Genomic DNA, 17,030 nt, shown 5'->3' with positions numbered 1-17,030 from the left:
TTTTGTTATTTAGCTTGATGGAACCTGGGATCCCCCTTTTTCTGATGATTCCTGTGCCCCAGTTTCCTGTGGGAAACCTGAAACTCCAGATCATGGGCTCGTAGTTGGCACGAAGTACAGTTTCAAGAATTCAGTTCGATATCAGTGTGAAGCAGGCTACGAATTAGAGGTGAGTGAAGGGAGTGCTCACTTATTTTTTAACTGTTGTTTTTCGTGACTGTGCTTGAGAACACTGGGTTTGTGGGGGGATCTGTGTGTATTTTTTCCAAAATAACTTTATTCCTTTTGCGTTTCAGTTTAAAAGGAGGCTATTTTAACTGTAGAACATATGGAAGGCAGTTACCCTTCAGTTAGTGAGTCCTCCTCAAGAAGTTTGAAGGACATAGTTTAGCTCTCAACTTTAATAGCTATCCACCGAGGTAGGAGGTCATCGTCAAAAATGAGTTAATAAGTCTCTTGCATTACACAGAACCCTGTGCTAAATAGAGATAGACAAAAGTCAAATTTTAGAACTATAGATTCCGCCCCCCACCCCCTGTTGATTTTGCTTTTATTTTGTAAGCTCAGTATGGACAGGGAATGTGCTAATTTCTCTTGTATTGTACTCTCTCAAGTGTGTAGAACTGTGCTCTGCACATAGTAATTGCTCAAGAAATGCTATCGATTGATTGATTCTAGTCACATCAACCAAACATTTTGATTAATCGATATTCTAGAGAGAAAGTCTATATAGCAACAGAAGACATTCTGCTGAAAGTCGGGCCCTGCTTTAGAGAACGTCGAAGACTTTTTGAAATCTTAACTTACTCTCCAAAATAAATGTCTTTACCTCTCCATTTCCCACTTATTTCACATTCATATTGAATGTTCTTTTACATTCATAATGAATGTTATTTCACATTCTTTTGAAGATTATTTCCCATTGATTTTTCATCTTTCTTTCAAGCATCTTGTTCTGTACTTTTGGATGACCCCATTGCCTTGCCTTACAGGGGGATGGTGAGCGTATCTGCCAAGAAAACAAACAATGGAGTGGAGTCCTGGCTGTGTGCAAAAGTAAGTCTTACAAGATCAAATTCAATCTCTATATCCATAGCCATTTTCTTTCTTAGCTTTCATAAGAAACACAGTGAATATCTGAAACAGGAATACATTTCAGGGAAAATTCAGTTTGAGTGACTTTTGTAGAGCTGACCATTCTTAACATCCTGTTCTGTTCCTATAAATAATGTGCTTTAGACTCATGCAGGTGTTTTCCACAGTGAACTTATGAGTTCAGCATGAAACTAACTTTTATCATCAACATGCTCCAGATGAGGAACCAAGAAAAACAGCTTGACTTGACCCATATCAGTAGCAGTGATAATTGAAGAGCAAGGCCAGAACTCAAGATTTCAGAATCCCAAAATCTCAAGAAGCCTTCCTTTCTGGGCCCCCTCCCTCCTTTCCCCTGAAGTCCTCAAGGACACAGCCATGCCCTTAAAAGTGCTAGAGTCCCAATGAAGTAAGCTACATTAATGTGTCTAAATGATAAAATTGGCTCTTTGCACATAGGCTGCTCAAAGGTTTCATTTAATGTGCCCCTTCTGCACCAAAAAGTTGCCAGCCCCTACCATTCAGGATCTGAGCCGTAGTGAGCAACACCAATAGCAGAATCGCCTGCAGCAAGTGCCTGCCACTCAAACCTCACTCTGCACTCTGATGTGTGTGCTCCTCAGGAGGGCATGATACAGTTTCCTTGCTCTGGTTGCAGGGACAATGCATTCCCTCTCTTCAACCCTAGTTCACGTAGAAAAGACTTCTTCATGCCCCGGGTGATGTGCGTGTCAGAGAAAGCCGTTCATGCCAAAATAGCAGTAGTTTCAAAACGGGATTGAGTAAATTAAAAGAAGGGTGGTCTAATCTATAGTATGTTACTGTGATATAGAGGGAAATGGTTAGGGTTGCTGGATCATCTACCCCAAAAGATTACACACAGCTCCTCTAAGCATCCCATTAGCATTGGATGGATTGTTGGACCCAACCCACTTATGGTATTTCTTCTGTCATTTGGAACTCCTATGTGAACCTCAGTTCATCACCAGTGCAAAGAAACAAAAGGGGCTCGTGCTTTTGTTGAGCATATCATTTAAAAAGTTCTATGGACTACTGGGTTGCTTTTTTCAGCTTTTTCCTCCCCTAGCAGCTTTATTGGGACCAGAAACCAATGTCCCAAAGAAATATGAATGCGTATATTTTCTAAACATCCAGATATCATTATTCTTGCGTTCCACTAGTGGTTTTACAAAGAAAGCCTTAAAAGAGATGGAGACTTCCCAAGTGGGAGTTGGTATGGATCTTTGGAAATTCTGTTGAAGAGCTGTTCTTTCTTACTAGGGGCCTCCTGTGGACCCCCAGAGGACATAGAAAATGGTTCAGTGCAGGGACAGGCCTTCTTGTTTGAAGATGAAGTACTCTACACCTGCAATCAAGGTTATGAACTTCAGGGCCCCAGCAGGAGAATCTGCCACGTCAATAAAAAGTGGAGCCCTTCAGCACCTACGTGTGTGAGTAAGTACACTTGAGCGGGAGGAAAAGCACTTCACTAACAGGAGAGCGCTATGAAAACAGTTGTTGTTGTCTTATGCTGTCGTGTCGTGTCTGACCCATAGTGACGCCATAGACACATCTCTCCCAGAACACCCCATCCGTGGCTGTTTATCTGCAATAAAAGCTGTGTTAAACCATGCCTTTTCCAATTGGAAGTCTCTAGTACAAGAATAATCTTAGCTAATTGATTCCTTCTGGAAAACACCTTCACATAGGAGAAGTTTACAATGATCAGAAGATGTTTGAGTCCTCCCCAAGTGGCAGGGAGGTATTTAGGATGGCCAATGTTGGCACTGGCAGACACTGAGCACCCAGATGCCTGTGATATTTTGTGTGTTATGCCAGGCCCTCAGTGTAATGTAATGACATAATATGGAATATTATGCAGAAGTCTGTGACCTAGAATGCTTCCTCAACAGTACCTCTGTTGTCCCTTCTGTACTTCAGAGCCTTTGCAGTCCCCTCCCAGGTCTCTGTAAATGTCGGCACCACTTTTGAGCCAAGGGACCTGACAGAGGCTGAGACAGTGGGAGACTGGGCATTAAAAATTCCAGGTGATGCTGTGTCTGTATTAGGGGACAAAGCAGCTGAAACGGGAGTCTTGTTGGTATCATGCTAATCTGATCAGCGAAAAGCCCTCACCAATAGCCTCGTTGGATGAGATTTCTGGGTGCTGATTCCCCTGGCCCCCCAAAAAAGAATCTGAATTTAAGCACAGTTGTGATTCAACTAATCTCTGACCTCCAGCTCTCCTCTTCGGTCCACGAACCTCAGGCTAACGGGCTTTTCTGTAGTAACTTTAGTCCTAATTGTACAGCTCTTGCTAGCTCTTTTTATGACCTACTCCAACCCTTTTTTAGGGTATTTGTTAAGTATTTACCATGTGCTAAGCACCGTCCTAAGAGCTGGGGTAGATAGAAAGTAATCAGGTTGGACACAGTCTATGTCCTACATGGGGCTCACACTCTTAATCCCCACTTTACACATGAGGTAACTGAGGAATGAAAAAGTTAAGTGACTTGCCTAAGATCACCCAGCAGACTAGTGGTGGAGCCAGGATTAGAACCCAGGTCCTTCTGATTCCCAGGCCTCTGCTCTATCCATTAGGCCATGCTGCTTCTCCCCTTCTATCTCTGCCACCGCCTTGACTCTTGAACGCTGGGCTTGGCATTTGCCACTGGTATGTCACTGCTGAGGGGTTTGGAAGCAGACAGGAATGGAAAGGGATCCCTGGCTGGGCCAAAGCACATTATGGAAGAGGCAAAATCCCAGAACCAATAGGCAGAGCTTTGTTCAGGTTACATTGCCTCCATTGCCACCTCTATGCTGAGGTAACCACTGATGCTGCCCATCTTCTCACCTGACTTAGATGGGGAGGAATCACCCTGATCACCCCTTCACTGATCTCCTGCTCCCCAGATCTGCCCCTGAGTATGTGGAGTTTTACTGAAAACCAGGAAATACTGTCCCTCTCCCTAAGCCAGTTTTAGTAACAGATTAAATTCAAACCAGTGACAGAGAATTTGTCATGTTTGTGTTTCCTCAGGCAAACAGCTGCACTAGCAAATCATGGATGAACCACATTAAACTTTGTTGATTTTCCATGCAGCTGAAATAGCAAGGAAGCCCTATTGAAATCTTACTGAACATTGTTGATTTCCCTATTCTTTGGGTGCTGTAAATTTAACCACCTAAATAACTAGCTCAAAACAAAATGAGAAAGCTAATTTAAAAAGCAGGAAAAAGGCTTCACCATGCTAAAAAAGACTCCAAGGCCATTTTAAACAAGGAAAAATTTAACTCTTCAACATTCTTCACCTCTAGTCAATGCTATGTATCACTGATTTTAAAACCTGAAAGTAAGGTTGCATTTGAAGTTTAGAAATCTTCCCAGGGTATCTGAAAGTCCTGTGTATTTTATGAGTGACAGACATATAATTAATTTGGTAAATGGATTAGTGTTTTGTGTTAAAATGCACAGTATAGACCATATGCCTTAGCAAATATGTTTCACAGGATTTTTAATTCAATCTCTTTTCATTCCGGGTCTGTCTTCTCCAAAATAACAGTACTGTAATTGAAACGCTCCTCATGAATGGTCATATTAAGGACCAAGCAACAAAAGTCCTTGTTTTCCTACTTGAAGGGTGTTGATTTTTACAAGAGGAAAGAGAACTATCACAATCAGCAAGAGCCAATTTTCCCTGCCAGAAGAATAAAAATATAGTGGTTTTCAGAGCTGTAGAGATTTAGCAATTATAGCTTAGCGAGCATTTTCACGGGCTTGCTTGGACTGCATTTAACAAGTTGTATACAAAAATCAGTGGACATAGAAATTAATGAAAAATTGTTCAGTACAACATTTTTACACTACATTTTTAAATGAACCATCTCTTCTATTTACAAATTTTGACTTTCCCAGATGGCTATTTCAACTTTATTTAACTAGGTATTTAGTGTGTTTCTGGAAGTTACCTGCATCAAGAAATGATATAAATCCACTCAAGAGAGTCAGTGTGGGCTAATGAATCAGATACTGTGTTGGGGGCATGAAAACCTGGGCTTCAGTCCAAGCTTTGCCTCTATCATGCCATATGATCTCAGGTCAGTCGTCTAATTGCCTTGAGTTTTCATGGCCATGACTGTATGAGGTAACTTTAACCTGAAGTGGAAAGTTACTTACTGATTGAAGTTGATTATGTTTGAATTGTTTAGCATGTATTTACCTCAACTTTTAACCCAATCCTTGACATAGTGCTTAATGCCCATAACTGCCAACTAAACTAATTTCTTTGGGATTAACCCATGTGAACAAGATATATGGTCTAAGACGTGCCATTAATTCCACTTCTGAGCCTACTCCAGGAATCCTGACATCAGCATGTCTGTTTGACAGATTGCATTTTTGTCATATCTCTCCTAACCCAAGCCCTATACCCACACACCCAGCTTTCCACCCTGGAGGCCTCAAGGCAGTTTCTAGAATCCAGGCAGGGGCACTGAATGGAAATGAAGGGAACAGAATGGAGTTTCCAATCAAGTGAACTCCTAGGCCAAAGAAGAGGCCCGCATGAGGACCCAAGCTCTAACCACATGACTTCAGCATACTGTTTTTCAGACCTTTGCTGCTCAATTGTGATAAAACATGCTGGTAACAAGTATCCTTATTATATACTGGAGAACGAGTTTGAATTTGGGGGATCATTAAGACAGTTGTGGGTTCCTTAAAAATTTTCCAGTTGTCTGATGTGAAGTTTGCCCAGCGCAGACTTAGCTTGTTTCTTCATCTAGAAAACATTGATAATAGTCACTGAAAACTCTTCTCTGTTTCTCAATTTTGGTCTGTAAATGCTTGCAAGGCACTTTGAACATCTGGAACAAAAGCATCATTTCAAGGTTTAATAAGGGAGGATTTCAGATCTAATCCTTATTTTGTGGTGGGTGTGAATAGAATGGGTTGAGAAATGTGCCCTTTAACTGGCAAGAAGGAAGGGCAAGAGGCATTTAAAAGGATCTTAAAAAAAACAAAACATTAAACCCTACATTATTGTTTCTTGTCAGGTATTGAGAGCATGAAATAATCTTAAATTTAATAATGAAGATCATGTGTGTGTCACCTTTCTTTAAAAGTTATACTCATGCAGATTCACGGTTTCCCCAACACATTATCCCCCTTCACCTATCCTCTCCTCTCATCCTCCACCAACTGCAAGCTAGCCAACTGCTGGAAAATGGTGTTTACCAATAGCATGGCAAACTTACAAACTATTTTACTGACAAAAGTTTATATAAAATAAGGTAATTAGGCATCCATTTTGGTATCTATTTGGCCCATAGCTAGGTAATGCCAAGTGTCCAGCCAATAGGAGTAGAGTATGGGGTCTGGGGGAGGGAGGGACATTCAGGGTGACTAGAAATCGCCAGAAATCCTGTCGGCCCGCCACCTCCTGCCATAGAGCTTTCAGTGACTGCCCCCTGGACTCTTTCTTTCAGGCAAACTGACCCAGAAAGAAAAGGGACTAAAGAGGAGAGAAGACAAGGAGGTGAGCCAGGAGGAGGGGGAGATAAGGGGGAAGAGGACAGGAAAGAAGAAGAGGAAAGGGGGAGAAGAAGAGCCGGGGAAAAGATGTAGATAAGTGGATAGAGGGAAATGGGTAGAGGGAAAGAAAAGAAAAGGGAAAAAGGGAGTTGAGAGAGAGGAAGAAGTTAAGGGAAAACTTTAAAGGATTTCTCTTTCTCTTTCCCACTATGTGTCCTTCACCCGTTTTCCAGTCAGAAAGGTTACACAGCTGCAACATTTGAAAAATATTGTGGGGAGGAAAAGGGATACCCAAATCAAGTGAGAGAACATGGTGGCCTGCATGTTCTTGTAGCTGAGGCCAGGGGCAAGGGGAGAAAGACTTAACAGGCAGCTCACCTGTCCCAGATGCAACAGCTTAGTTGCTACCTCTTTGATTAGGAATGGGGCAATGTGGTTCAAGTTGTGGGGCTAGTGCTGCCATCACCACTGATTGGCCAGGGAGGCCAGAGTTCCCTTCCCTCCCGGCCAGGAAAGAATATGGCCTATGGAGCGATGCAAATGGGAGTCCCCCTGCTGTTACCCCGGTGTGGCCAATTTGGGGGCATTTTTTACAGGATGTACAGGTTTCTACAGATGGGTGACCACCCTGCCCAACATCCCACTCCCCTTGTCTACACACACCCACACAGGCGTGCTGGCACTAAGAGGAGCAGTAGCAGCAGCAGCTTGTTTGCTAATTCATTTCCTCTGGTTCCCTGAAGTGAACAAACAAGTATTTGAAAAGTGAAAACATTCACATGATATTAAGTAGACCTGTCACAATGCCTTGCAAGCAATTTCTTCTCCATATTCCCATGGATTCCAGAAATTTTCTCAAGGAACATTAAAATCACAGAGCTAGAGAATTGGCTCATCATTCATTGGTTATGATATTGTCCTCTCTGGGACCTCTTTCCATCTTTTACCATAAGTTATCACTTTTGAAAACCAATCTGGGCCTATTTCTATTTCCACTTTGTCTGCTGCCACTGAGCAGTTTCTATGTCAGGATCCTCGACTCTTACATCCTGAATTACCACCTCCAAATCAGTTTCTTCCCACTCTGTACCTTGGAGTTCACAGATCTCTAAATCTCATAATGAAAATTTTCTTTGTTCTTTGCCCAGTTTCTTTATGTATTTTGTCAATTCTGTTGTGACGTCTGTTGCAAGGACATCATATGGACAGAAAACCACAGGATGTTTTTTCTGATTCTAGGTATCATATGTGAGTCACCACCTTCTGTAGAAAATGCCTTCTTCACGTCTATGGGAAATGCCTATCAGAACAGCATTGCCTTTGTATGCAATCCCGGTTACCACCTGGTTGGACCACCAAACATTATGTGCCTCGCCAATAGGACCTGGAGTAGGCCTTTTCCATCTTGTGAAGGTAACTAAAGCATCAGTTTCCTTTTGAATATTTCTGAGTTTGAGAAAGGGAAATTCATTGGAACAACCCCCGCATTGCCAGGCACATGTTCTCTTTGAATGAAAATGTATGTATTCTTCTACTCTATTGCTTGCCCCATCTCAAATTTATTTTAATGTCTGTCTCCCCAACTAGAATAATAATAATTGTGATATTTGTTAAGCACTTTCTCGGTGCCAAGCACTGTAATAAGTTCTGGGATAGATAAAAAATAATCAGGTCCCACATGGGGCTCAGTCTAAGAAGGAGCCAATACGGGTGTTGAATCCCCATTTTGCAGGTGAGAGAACTGAGTCCCAGAAAAGTTAAGTGACTAGCCTAAGGTCACACAGCAGGTAAGTGGCAGAGCTGGGATTAGAACCCAGGTCCTCTGACTCATAAGCCCATGCTTTTTCCACTAGGCCTTGCACCTTGAGGTCAGGGTTCGTGTCTACCAACTCTGTTATATTGTTCTCTCCCTAGTGCTTAAATCACTTCTCTGCACACAGTCAGCTCTCAATAAATACCATTGATGGATTGATTGGTTTAGAGATAGGGGTGGACTGGGGCCACCAGGCTGGCTGGATATCAGGAGCCGTGGGTGGTGAAGCAATGTTGGAGCCCAGTGGCTGGAACCCAAGCATAGATCCGCAGTCAGAACTGACTGAGTCAGGCAGATAGGCTGAGGTCTGGGCCTGTTGATGGTCAAGCGCTTTGGTTTGCTAGACAAAGCTATCAGGGCAGGCAGCAGGCAAAACAAGATAGTCAACAAGCGGGTTAGGACCGCCAATAGCCGAGCATGAATTAACAGAAGGGTTAGACGCAGGAGAGAGAACCTCGATAGTTTGGTCCTTATTGGGGTATTTTCAAAATCATCATATGAATTGGTTCATATGCACTTGGATTTGTATTCTTTATTCACTCCACCCTCAGCCCCACAGCCCTTATGTTTATATCCATAATTGATTTTCATATGTCTCCTCTTCTAGACTGTACACTCCTTGCGGGCAGGGAACATGTCTGTTGACTCTGCTCTAGTATACTCTCCCAAGCACTTAGTACAATGCTCTGCATATAGTAAGCAGGCAATAAATGCCATTGATTGATTGATCTTTTAAAATACTCCAAATGGCTTTTACTGCCATTCCCTTCATTTCCCTTATAGTTGCTTCCAGCCCATGCTCCAGTTTTCTCCTAAACAATCTCACATTTCTACTTCCTCATAAAATATTAATACCAACAGTTATGTGAAGTTTATACCCTATTTTCTAGTCTCCCAGCTCTTTTGCCAGCATTGTCCAAAAAGTCTTTTCCACCGTAGCATTTAGATATTAATTGTTCTCAAGTTTCCTTCTGATACCTTTTCTTGTTTAAGCTTTGTCTTTGTTGCTTCTGACTTTCATAGCCTATTTTACTCCTTTTTTCTAAGCATCCCAAGTTCCTCTTATTTAAATACACCAGAGTTTACTTGGTTTCCACTTCTGTACATCATTCCAGCTGGCCAGAAATACTTGTTTCTTTAAAATTTCTCTCACTTCCCCTTCTGTAATTTCTCCTACTGTTGACTTTATCTGAAACGTCTTTTCTCACCAACACTTGCAAATCTTCTTGGTCTTGCTTCCTAAGTAGCTGTTTATAAAATTCAGGACTTCCTTGGATTCTGTCATAGTCTGTCAGTCCTTGTCCTTTAGTGTCAGCATCAACCAACCTTCCTTCCTCCTCCAGGTGCCTTCTAAAATATCTGGCAGCAACTCCTTACACATGGCCTGCCCTTCCATGTTTGTTCTTAGCCTCCCTGCATTCTCTTCGCAACCCCACCCTCAACAGTTTGTTGAGGTCACTTATTTCATGCTGACTTGATCTTGCTTATTGCCCTCATCCATCACCTACCCTCCTTTTCCTTAACAAATAATATTTGCTTCTTTCTTGAAATCTAATTTCATCCCTCCCTCTGACTGTATTTTAAATGCCTGTGCTTAGGATCTCACATATTTTGGGATGGTTTGGGGATGTGTTAATAACCAACACCCCTCCCTCCCATTTTATTACCTCCCAGGTTTCCTCCTTGGTTTTTGGATCTTTTGGATTCAGGCTCCCCTTTCCAAACGTGATCACATTCCCAAAATTCAGTGTTAGGTTACTCATTGAATGGCCAGAGAAGCAAATCTCTCCCATTCATATTTTGTAATTGCCACTCTCTCCTACACACATATTTCATCAAATCCTGTCTCTCCACTTGGCCTTCTTATCAGATGTTCCAACTGTTCCTTTGAAAGTGTTCTTCACCCCAGTTTTCTAATAGACTGCCTCCACACATCTCATTCTGAACATTTTGCCACCCAGTTAACTGCACTCCCACTCCTCTCCCAGGGTGACATTCTTTTGTAGTCCATAAAGAGGTGTTATCACCTTCCAAAGTTCACAACTATCTTTGTTGTTCTAATCACTTGAGGTTCTTTCCTCTGCACTCAGAGTCTATTAAAAGACATCTTCCGGACCATACTGCCCCCATCCTCCTCGTTCATAAATTTACTTTTATTTTGAAAACCACTCTGACCCCATCATATTTCCCTTTGACTCACCATCACAGCACTCCCATGCCCATTCTAAAATAGTAGGAGCAGGAAGGCGAACAAGCATATCGAAGGTAATAGCACAGATATGTCCAATTGAAATTACTGAATAATTGAATCTACGCATATACATATGTGCTAAGGATGGGCAAAAATTGCACAAGGACTCAGGGTAGCTTCTGGGTTGATGTGACTTGAGGGAGGAGAGGCTTTAAAAGGGTCTTGAAGATGGGGAGACCAAGGACCCATTTAATCTTTGTGGTACTGGGACCATCCCCAGTGGAGCTCCCAGACTTATAGGCTAGAGGCTGAGAGCAGGGGCATTTGGAGTTTAAAAAGCTCCCATAGTTTATTCTCTCTTCCCATAACTTAGAGGCCCCGAAATTCCCAGGCAATTCAACATTTGTCCCATTGAAGTTTTGACAGCTATCGTATCACCTCCAAGAGAATCATTGTCCTTTGTATAGAATTGGGATGCAGAAGTTAACTCTATTATTGGCAACCACTATAAGGATTCTGAGATGCTTTGGGAGCTATCATACTGGAAGAACTGTGTGTAAACTAACCAAGAGGATATGTAGGTTGAGAACATACTTCCGTATATTGAAATCCAAACAGTTCCATGTCAGCCAGATGGAAATCACTCCTAGAAATGATTAAAGTTCAGCTCATCACTTTAGCAAGTTCATTAAAGAAGTAGTTCTGCCCTGTCCTTCCTAGCCCAGTAGTCTAGTACTCTACAATCCTCCAGGAGGAGGAGAGAGGAGGCAAGGAGGCTTGCAGAAGGTAACTGCCGCACCTGTGCTGCAGCATTGGCAGGAGAATGGCGAGGCGATGGGCTAACTAGAATGCAGCAAGATAGAGCTGACCTGAAGATCCTGCTACATTTTTAACAGGCACAGTGCCCCCAAGGTCATAGTAGGGTGCTTCTCTTTTGCTGCTCTGGGCAAGATGGAAATCTAGCAGACTTTAGCGACAGAGGCAGCAGGAACAGTAATAGGAGTAGTAGTCGGAGCAGCAGCGGCATTTATTGCACGCCCACTGGATGCAACGTTGTGGGCAGGGATTGTCACTATAGCTGTATTGTACTTTCCCCAGCACTTAGTACCATGCTCTGAACACAGTAAGCGCTCAATAAATACAATTGAATGAATGAATGGCACACTAACCACTTGAGGAGTACAAGACAAAAAAGTGACAACTTCCCAGCTCACAAGTTGCTTATACTCTAATGGAGGAGGCAGACATAAAAATTGTTCTTGAGGACTAATTGCAAAACTCCTAAGATTTTAAAGCTTTCCCTAAAAGAAAATAGATGACCTTTCTTTCCCTACATAGGGACCCAGTGGGACCTAGTGGAAAGAGCACGGGCCTGGGAGTCAGAAGACCTGGGTTTTAATCCCTCCTCCACCACTTGTCTGCTGTGTGATCTTGGGCAAGGCACTTCACTGGGCCTCAGTTACCTCATCTGTAAAATGGGGATTAAGACCATGAGCTCTTTTTGGGACAGGGATTGTATCCAAACCAATCATCTTGTATCTACCCCAGCACTTAGCACAGTGCCTGGAACACAGTAAGCACTTAACAGATGTCATTTAAAAGAAAAGAGAGTGCATTGTGCTAAACACTTGGAAGAATCCAGTGGAATTAATGGACATGATCTCCACCCTCAGGGAACTTTCAGTCCAGTGTGGGAAACAGACTCCTTAGATCCAATATCCTGTTAGTTTGCTGGAAATAGGAAAAGTAGGGTGAGAAATGTACTCTTTGCTGGCATGGAGGAGAGAACAAGTATATTTTGAAGTGGTGATACAATAGACTTGTATCAAAACGAAATATAGAAATTCATACAAAGTGTGAGGGATAGATGGGAGGTGGGAAGGGAAGGAGGAGGAGGAGGACTATGGGTGTATACTGTTTGTTCCTTGGGATAGCCAATGTCCTTTCCTATGGTAGATTTCCTCTTGTCAGTCAAATTTTACCTATATTAGGTATACTAGCTAAATTTTCCTGCCAATGGCTTAGGTTACGACTGTACTCGACAATTTTTCTTTTAACCATGAGTCCAAATCCCAGTGTATTCTGACAACTAATTGAATAACTTGTAACAGAATAAATTACCTATATTCTTTCCAGTTTATCTTAATATCTAAAGGAAATTCTATGGAGTCACTCCTGTTCCAAAGAAACATAAATTGAGAGGTTTCACAATTTTTGTTTTGTATTATTCATGAGCTGTCACGGGTGGAATTATATCAATTCAACCAGTGCCTGGTGACTTACTCATGAATCTCAAATTTTTACCTGTTTACCGCTCAGTAGGAGGTTATAACGTTGAAAAATGTAAGGGTTTGTGCAGGCATATTGAAAAATAATTCAAAGCCCAGAAGTTCCTTTTTGTGACCTTTAATGTCCCTGTCTGTTAGCTTCAGGATGCAAAACTAAAGTGTTTGTCAGCTGTTGACTGGCAACTTTCCTGGAGTTGGTGTGTTGGGGGGTCGGGGGAGGGAGAGGGTGTGGAGCAGGCTCTTTTGATTACCATGTCTGCCCCACACTTGTCTCCTCTTCCTCCAGAAGCTGTCTCTATGGTAACAAAATGTACGTCTGGAAGAGGCAGTTCAGCTTGAGTTCCCTGAGCTGCACTGTGTATTACAGCATCCAGGCCGTGTCGCACCAGAGGTGTTGAGGAGATGGGGGGATTCAATCCAAAGTCTTAAATCCCAAACTGCAAATCCAAATCAGTGGTGCCATAAATGTTAGATTATTAATTTGGGTTTACTTTCCTTCTTTTCAGAGACCAAGTGTGAAGTTCCAATTGGGCTGGTGAATGGGAAGACTGCGTATGAAAATAACACTGTCGGCAGTAAAGTGACCTACTCCTGCAATAGAGGATATAGCTTGGAAGGAGAGCATAGTGCTGAATGCACAGCCAGTGGAATTTGGACCTACCCAGCACCTTTCTGCAAACGTGTGTGTTTAATTTATGATCCTGAATGGGTTTGGATTTGATTTAATGTTTTCTGGGCCAAACCTCCCTTGGTGATATAAGGAGGATAGGATCAAGGCATTTGGTGACTTTTTCTGGCTTTTTTTTAAATGTTGTATTTCATTCTTTAAGGGAATTGCATAAGAGGGCTTCATAATAGCTGAGGATAGACAAAATGCTTTGGGCTCACCTCACCATTCTTCTGTAAGTGTAAAAATACTCCATGAAAAAACTATGTACTCTTTTAAGTCAAAATGCCCAAACAACCTCCTCTGGTCACTTTCTGTGTCACCTCATGCAGCTTTGACCCTGGCCTGTTGCTCCTTCACAGAGACTTACCTTTCTTTTTCTTTTTCTTTTTCTTCTTTCAATAAGAGCCCAACGTGGCTGCAGTTGCTTAGAGGGTACATAAACAGGCACTGATATCTACAGTATTGTAATGACAAAGGCCTGCCAGAGCCAATTCCTGGTAAAGTTACTAGAAATCATCTACCCCAGAGATATTTATTGACCAGCAAGGAAAAATAGATGGTCCAGAGAATAAGATTCCAGCAATTCCATAATCCTTCCACTTGCATCTTTTCTCTTTGGTAGTCTCCTATGTTTGCTACACATTGTGTGTAGCAAATCGACCCCAAACATGGGGCGAATTGATACTCTTCATCAGTTGCATTCTTTCTTCTAATTTTAAAATGGAAAAGAATGAGGAGTGATAAGGGAGGTAGGCAAAGGAGAGCTATTCAAGCCGAGAGAAGAGAGGGAGCGGATAAAGAGGCAGAGACTGCTGGATGGCTGGAAAGAAGAGACAAGTCTTCCCTTGCAGCCACTATAGAAGGGGGAAATGTAAAGGTTAAAAAATGGGGGTCAGTTGGAGAGGGATGTTGCCTAGGTGCAAGTCTCTGGCTACTGATCCTACCCAGTATCCTGGCACAATTCACAGAGGAGTTTGTTTCCCTTCTTCAGGCTTAATAGCAGCTCAGAGAAGAGAAGACAAGAGAGCAGCAGGGTAGTCTAAACTTTGGCTCAAAATGATACTGATCCTGCCAAAGACTTGCCTCTACTTGGAAGGAAAAAATATATGAGGAAGAAACTAAGGAATGGGATGGGGCACTGGGAAGCCTGACTTCCCTTCTCCTCCATGCCCACCCCGCTCCTCCAATCCCAGTCTCTGAGCTACTGCAAGAATTTATAAAAATGGGTGTGAATCTTCTCTGTGGCTCTTGCTGAGATTTGGGGCATGCTCAGTAGCCTGGATAGGTGTGGGATGTAATTTGTACAGCAGGCAGAGAACAGGAGAAGGAAACAAGGGTCAAGATGGACCATACTCCCAATAGCAACTTCTAAAATTATTCTATTGTCCTATGTGTCTCTCTTGATTGATTTAATCACAACCTTAAACCTACTTTCAAATATTTGTACGTTATTTTTATAACTACTGCATAGATTCAGTATCCTGTTAGTGAATATCAGGTCCTAAATGCCACACTTGGTGAGGTTCGAAATTCTTTTGCTCACCAGCGGTTATTTGGTTTATCGAATTGATAGTGGGTCAGATTTTCAGAGGACCTCGGAATTTGCCTCCTACTTAGAATTTTAGTATACCATTTCAAGATCTGTGGGATCTGTGTTCCTTGATGTTTCTATTTGATTTCTTCAAATACTCTGCATAGGTTTGGTACATGCATATTATAAATGGTTCATGGGGAAATGTGGTTCAATATCTGTAATTTTAAATTCCAAAAAAAACTTTTCTGCACCCAGACATTGAGCTCAAAAAAGGCACTCTTACTGCTTTAAAAATATAAATAAGAATCAAGAGAAGGGGAAAACTGCAGCAAAGCATTATTATATTTTTTCTTAACAGCAAATCCCTGCCCCGTGCCTTTCATAATCCCTGAGAATGCTGTTCTTTCTGAGACGGAATTTTATGTGGGTCAGAACGTATCTGTCAAGTGCAGGGAGGGCTATATGCTTCAGGGACAAGCTGTTATTACCTGTAGCCCTGATGAGACTTGGACACCAACAAGTGCTAAATGTGAAAGTAAGTATACAAATGGAGACCAGTCACTTTCATTAAAGACTGTTTCCCCAGTCACGGGAGATTTTATTTTTTTAATGCCGTGGTTTGGTTTCAGTCTGGTTAAGCACTCTTTCATTATCATTTTCAAGTCTTGCTTTTCCATTTCTGAACAATTAAAGAAACACCCTGGAATCAAAAAGGCAAAGGTTCCTTCCAGACCTTAACCAAATCGTATTTGACCATGGGTAAGGAAAAGACTTTCCAAGTGTGTTCTGTTAAGCACTGGCCAGAGAACAATTGAAAACAGTATTTTTCGATGAACTATCCAGATCCCAAATCAGAATTAAATGAGCCTGGTATTTAATGGAGGGTGCAATTCATAGATCGGCCCGGATATGGGAACTTTCCTGAAATCTTGAACCAAGACCATACCACATCCAATCCTAGGGGATGTACTATAAATCTCAAAGTGCAGGCCACAGTTTTTCATTAAAGAGAAAAAGTATGGCACAGTCTGTGTAATAAAAGACTCCAGTTTGAATTCTGGATTTCATTTTTGCCCCATCCATGCAAGCCTCATAATATGTGCACAAACTTTTCAATTCCAGCAGTAGTGTATGTTCTTCAAAGCCCAAGCTTGAAACTAGATTAGAGAGATGGGGATACTTTTCCCTTTGCAATAAATCAATCAGTGGTATTTATTGAGCACTTACTGTTTGCAGAGCACTCTTCCAAGCGCTTGGGAGAGTACAGTACAACGGAGTTGGTAGACACATCCCTAGCCCACAGGGAGCTTACTGTCTTAAGGGGGAAACAGACATTAATATAAATAGGTCCTTACGGATGTGTACATAAGTGATGTGGGGCTGAGAGTAGGATGAATATTACATGCAAAAGGGGACAGATTTAAGTATATGGGCGTCAGAGAAGATTCACAGCCCTGTGGAAAGCTGAAGTACTTCTGATCCACAGCACATCCAATTTACTTTATGGTGACTCTATGCTCACTCTTCATAGTACTCAGTGATTTGTAGCGTTAAATCATAAGAATTTGGTTAAGTCATGACTCTCAACACAAATAAGAAGATTGATCACATTATCTTTGGCTAAAGGTGTTTTGGCTGAGGTATTTTTATGATACCAGAAGGGAGAGGGAGTAGGAGAAAAGAGGGCTTTCTGGGGGAAGGAGCTACCTAATTACCTCAGAGTTATATCACAATATCATATTTCTGAATCATGGTGCCATGATTAATTATTTTGTGACAACACAGCCTCATTTTTCATTCTGGTGGAACCAGAAGATTTAAAAGGCTGGTGACTGTGCACATTAAACACTCAATACCATTAAGCTGATTAATTAAACTGATACCATTGATCAGTTGATTCAAATAT

General features: G+C 41.9%; 1 protein-coding gene across 8 annotated transcripts in view; it reads left to right on the top strand.

Annotated features, from left to right (window-relative positions):
• SVEP1 (sushi, von Willebrand factor type A, EGF and pentraxin domain containing 1) overlaps positions 1 to 17,030 on the top strand; it is a 230,211-nt gene that overhangs the window by 193,455 nt on the left and 19,726 nt on the right. For 7 of the 8 annotated variants that reach the window (XM_029055005.2, XM_029055000.2, XM_029054999.2 and 4 more), the window contains 6 exons: positions 14 to 169; positions 993 to 1,056; positions 2,377 to 2,550; positions 7,868 to 8,041; positions 13,427 to 13,600; positions 15,483 to 15,659. In XM_029055005.2, coding sequence (XP_028910838.1) covers positions 14 to 169; positions 993 to 1,056; positions 2,377 to 2,550; positions 7,868 to 8,041; positions 13,427 to 13,600; positions 15,483 to 15,659 — 919 coding nt within the window. The remainder of the gene's footprint in view (positions 1 to 13; positions 170 to 992; positions 1,057 to 2,376; positions 2,551 to 7,867; positions 8,042 to 13,426; positions 13,601 to 15,482; positions 15,660 to 17,030) is intronic. The other variant, XM_029055002.2, reaches the window with a different exon arrangement.

Source organism: Ornithorhynchus anatinus, chromosome X5 (genome assembly GCF_004115215.2).
Source record: "Ornithorhynchus anatinus isolate Pmale09 chromosome X5, mOrnAna1.pri.v4, whole genome shotgun sequence".
NCBI classification, from domain to species: Eukaryota; Metazoa; Chordata; class Mammalia; order Monotremata; family Ornithorhynchidae; genus Ornithorhynchus; species Ornithorhynchus anatinus.
Note: the sequence above shows the minus strand (reverse complement) of the source record. Positions and strands in the feature narration are given on the sequence as shown.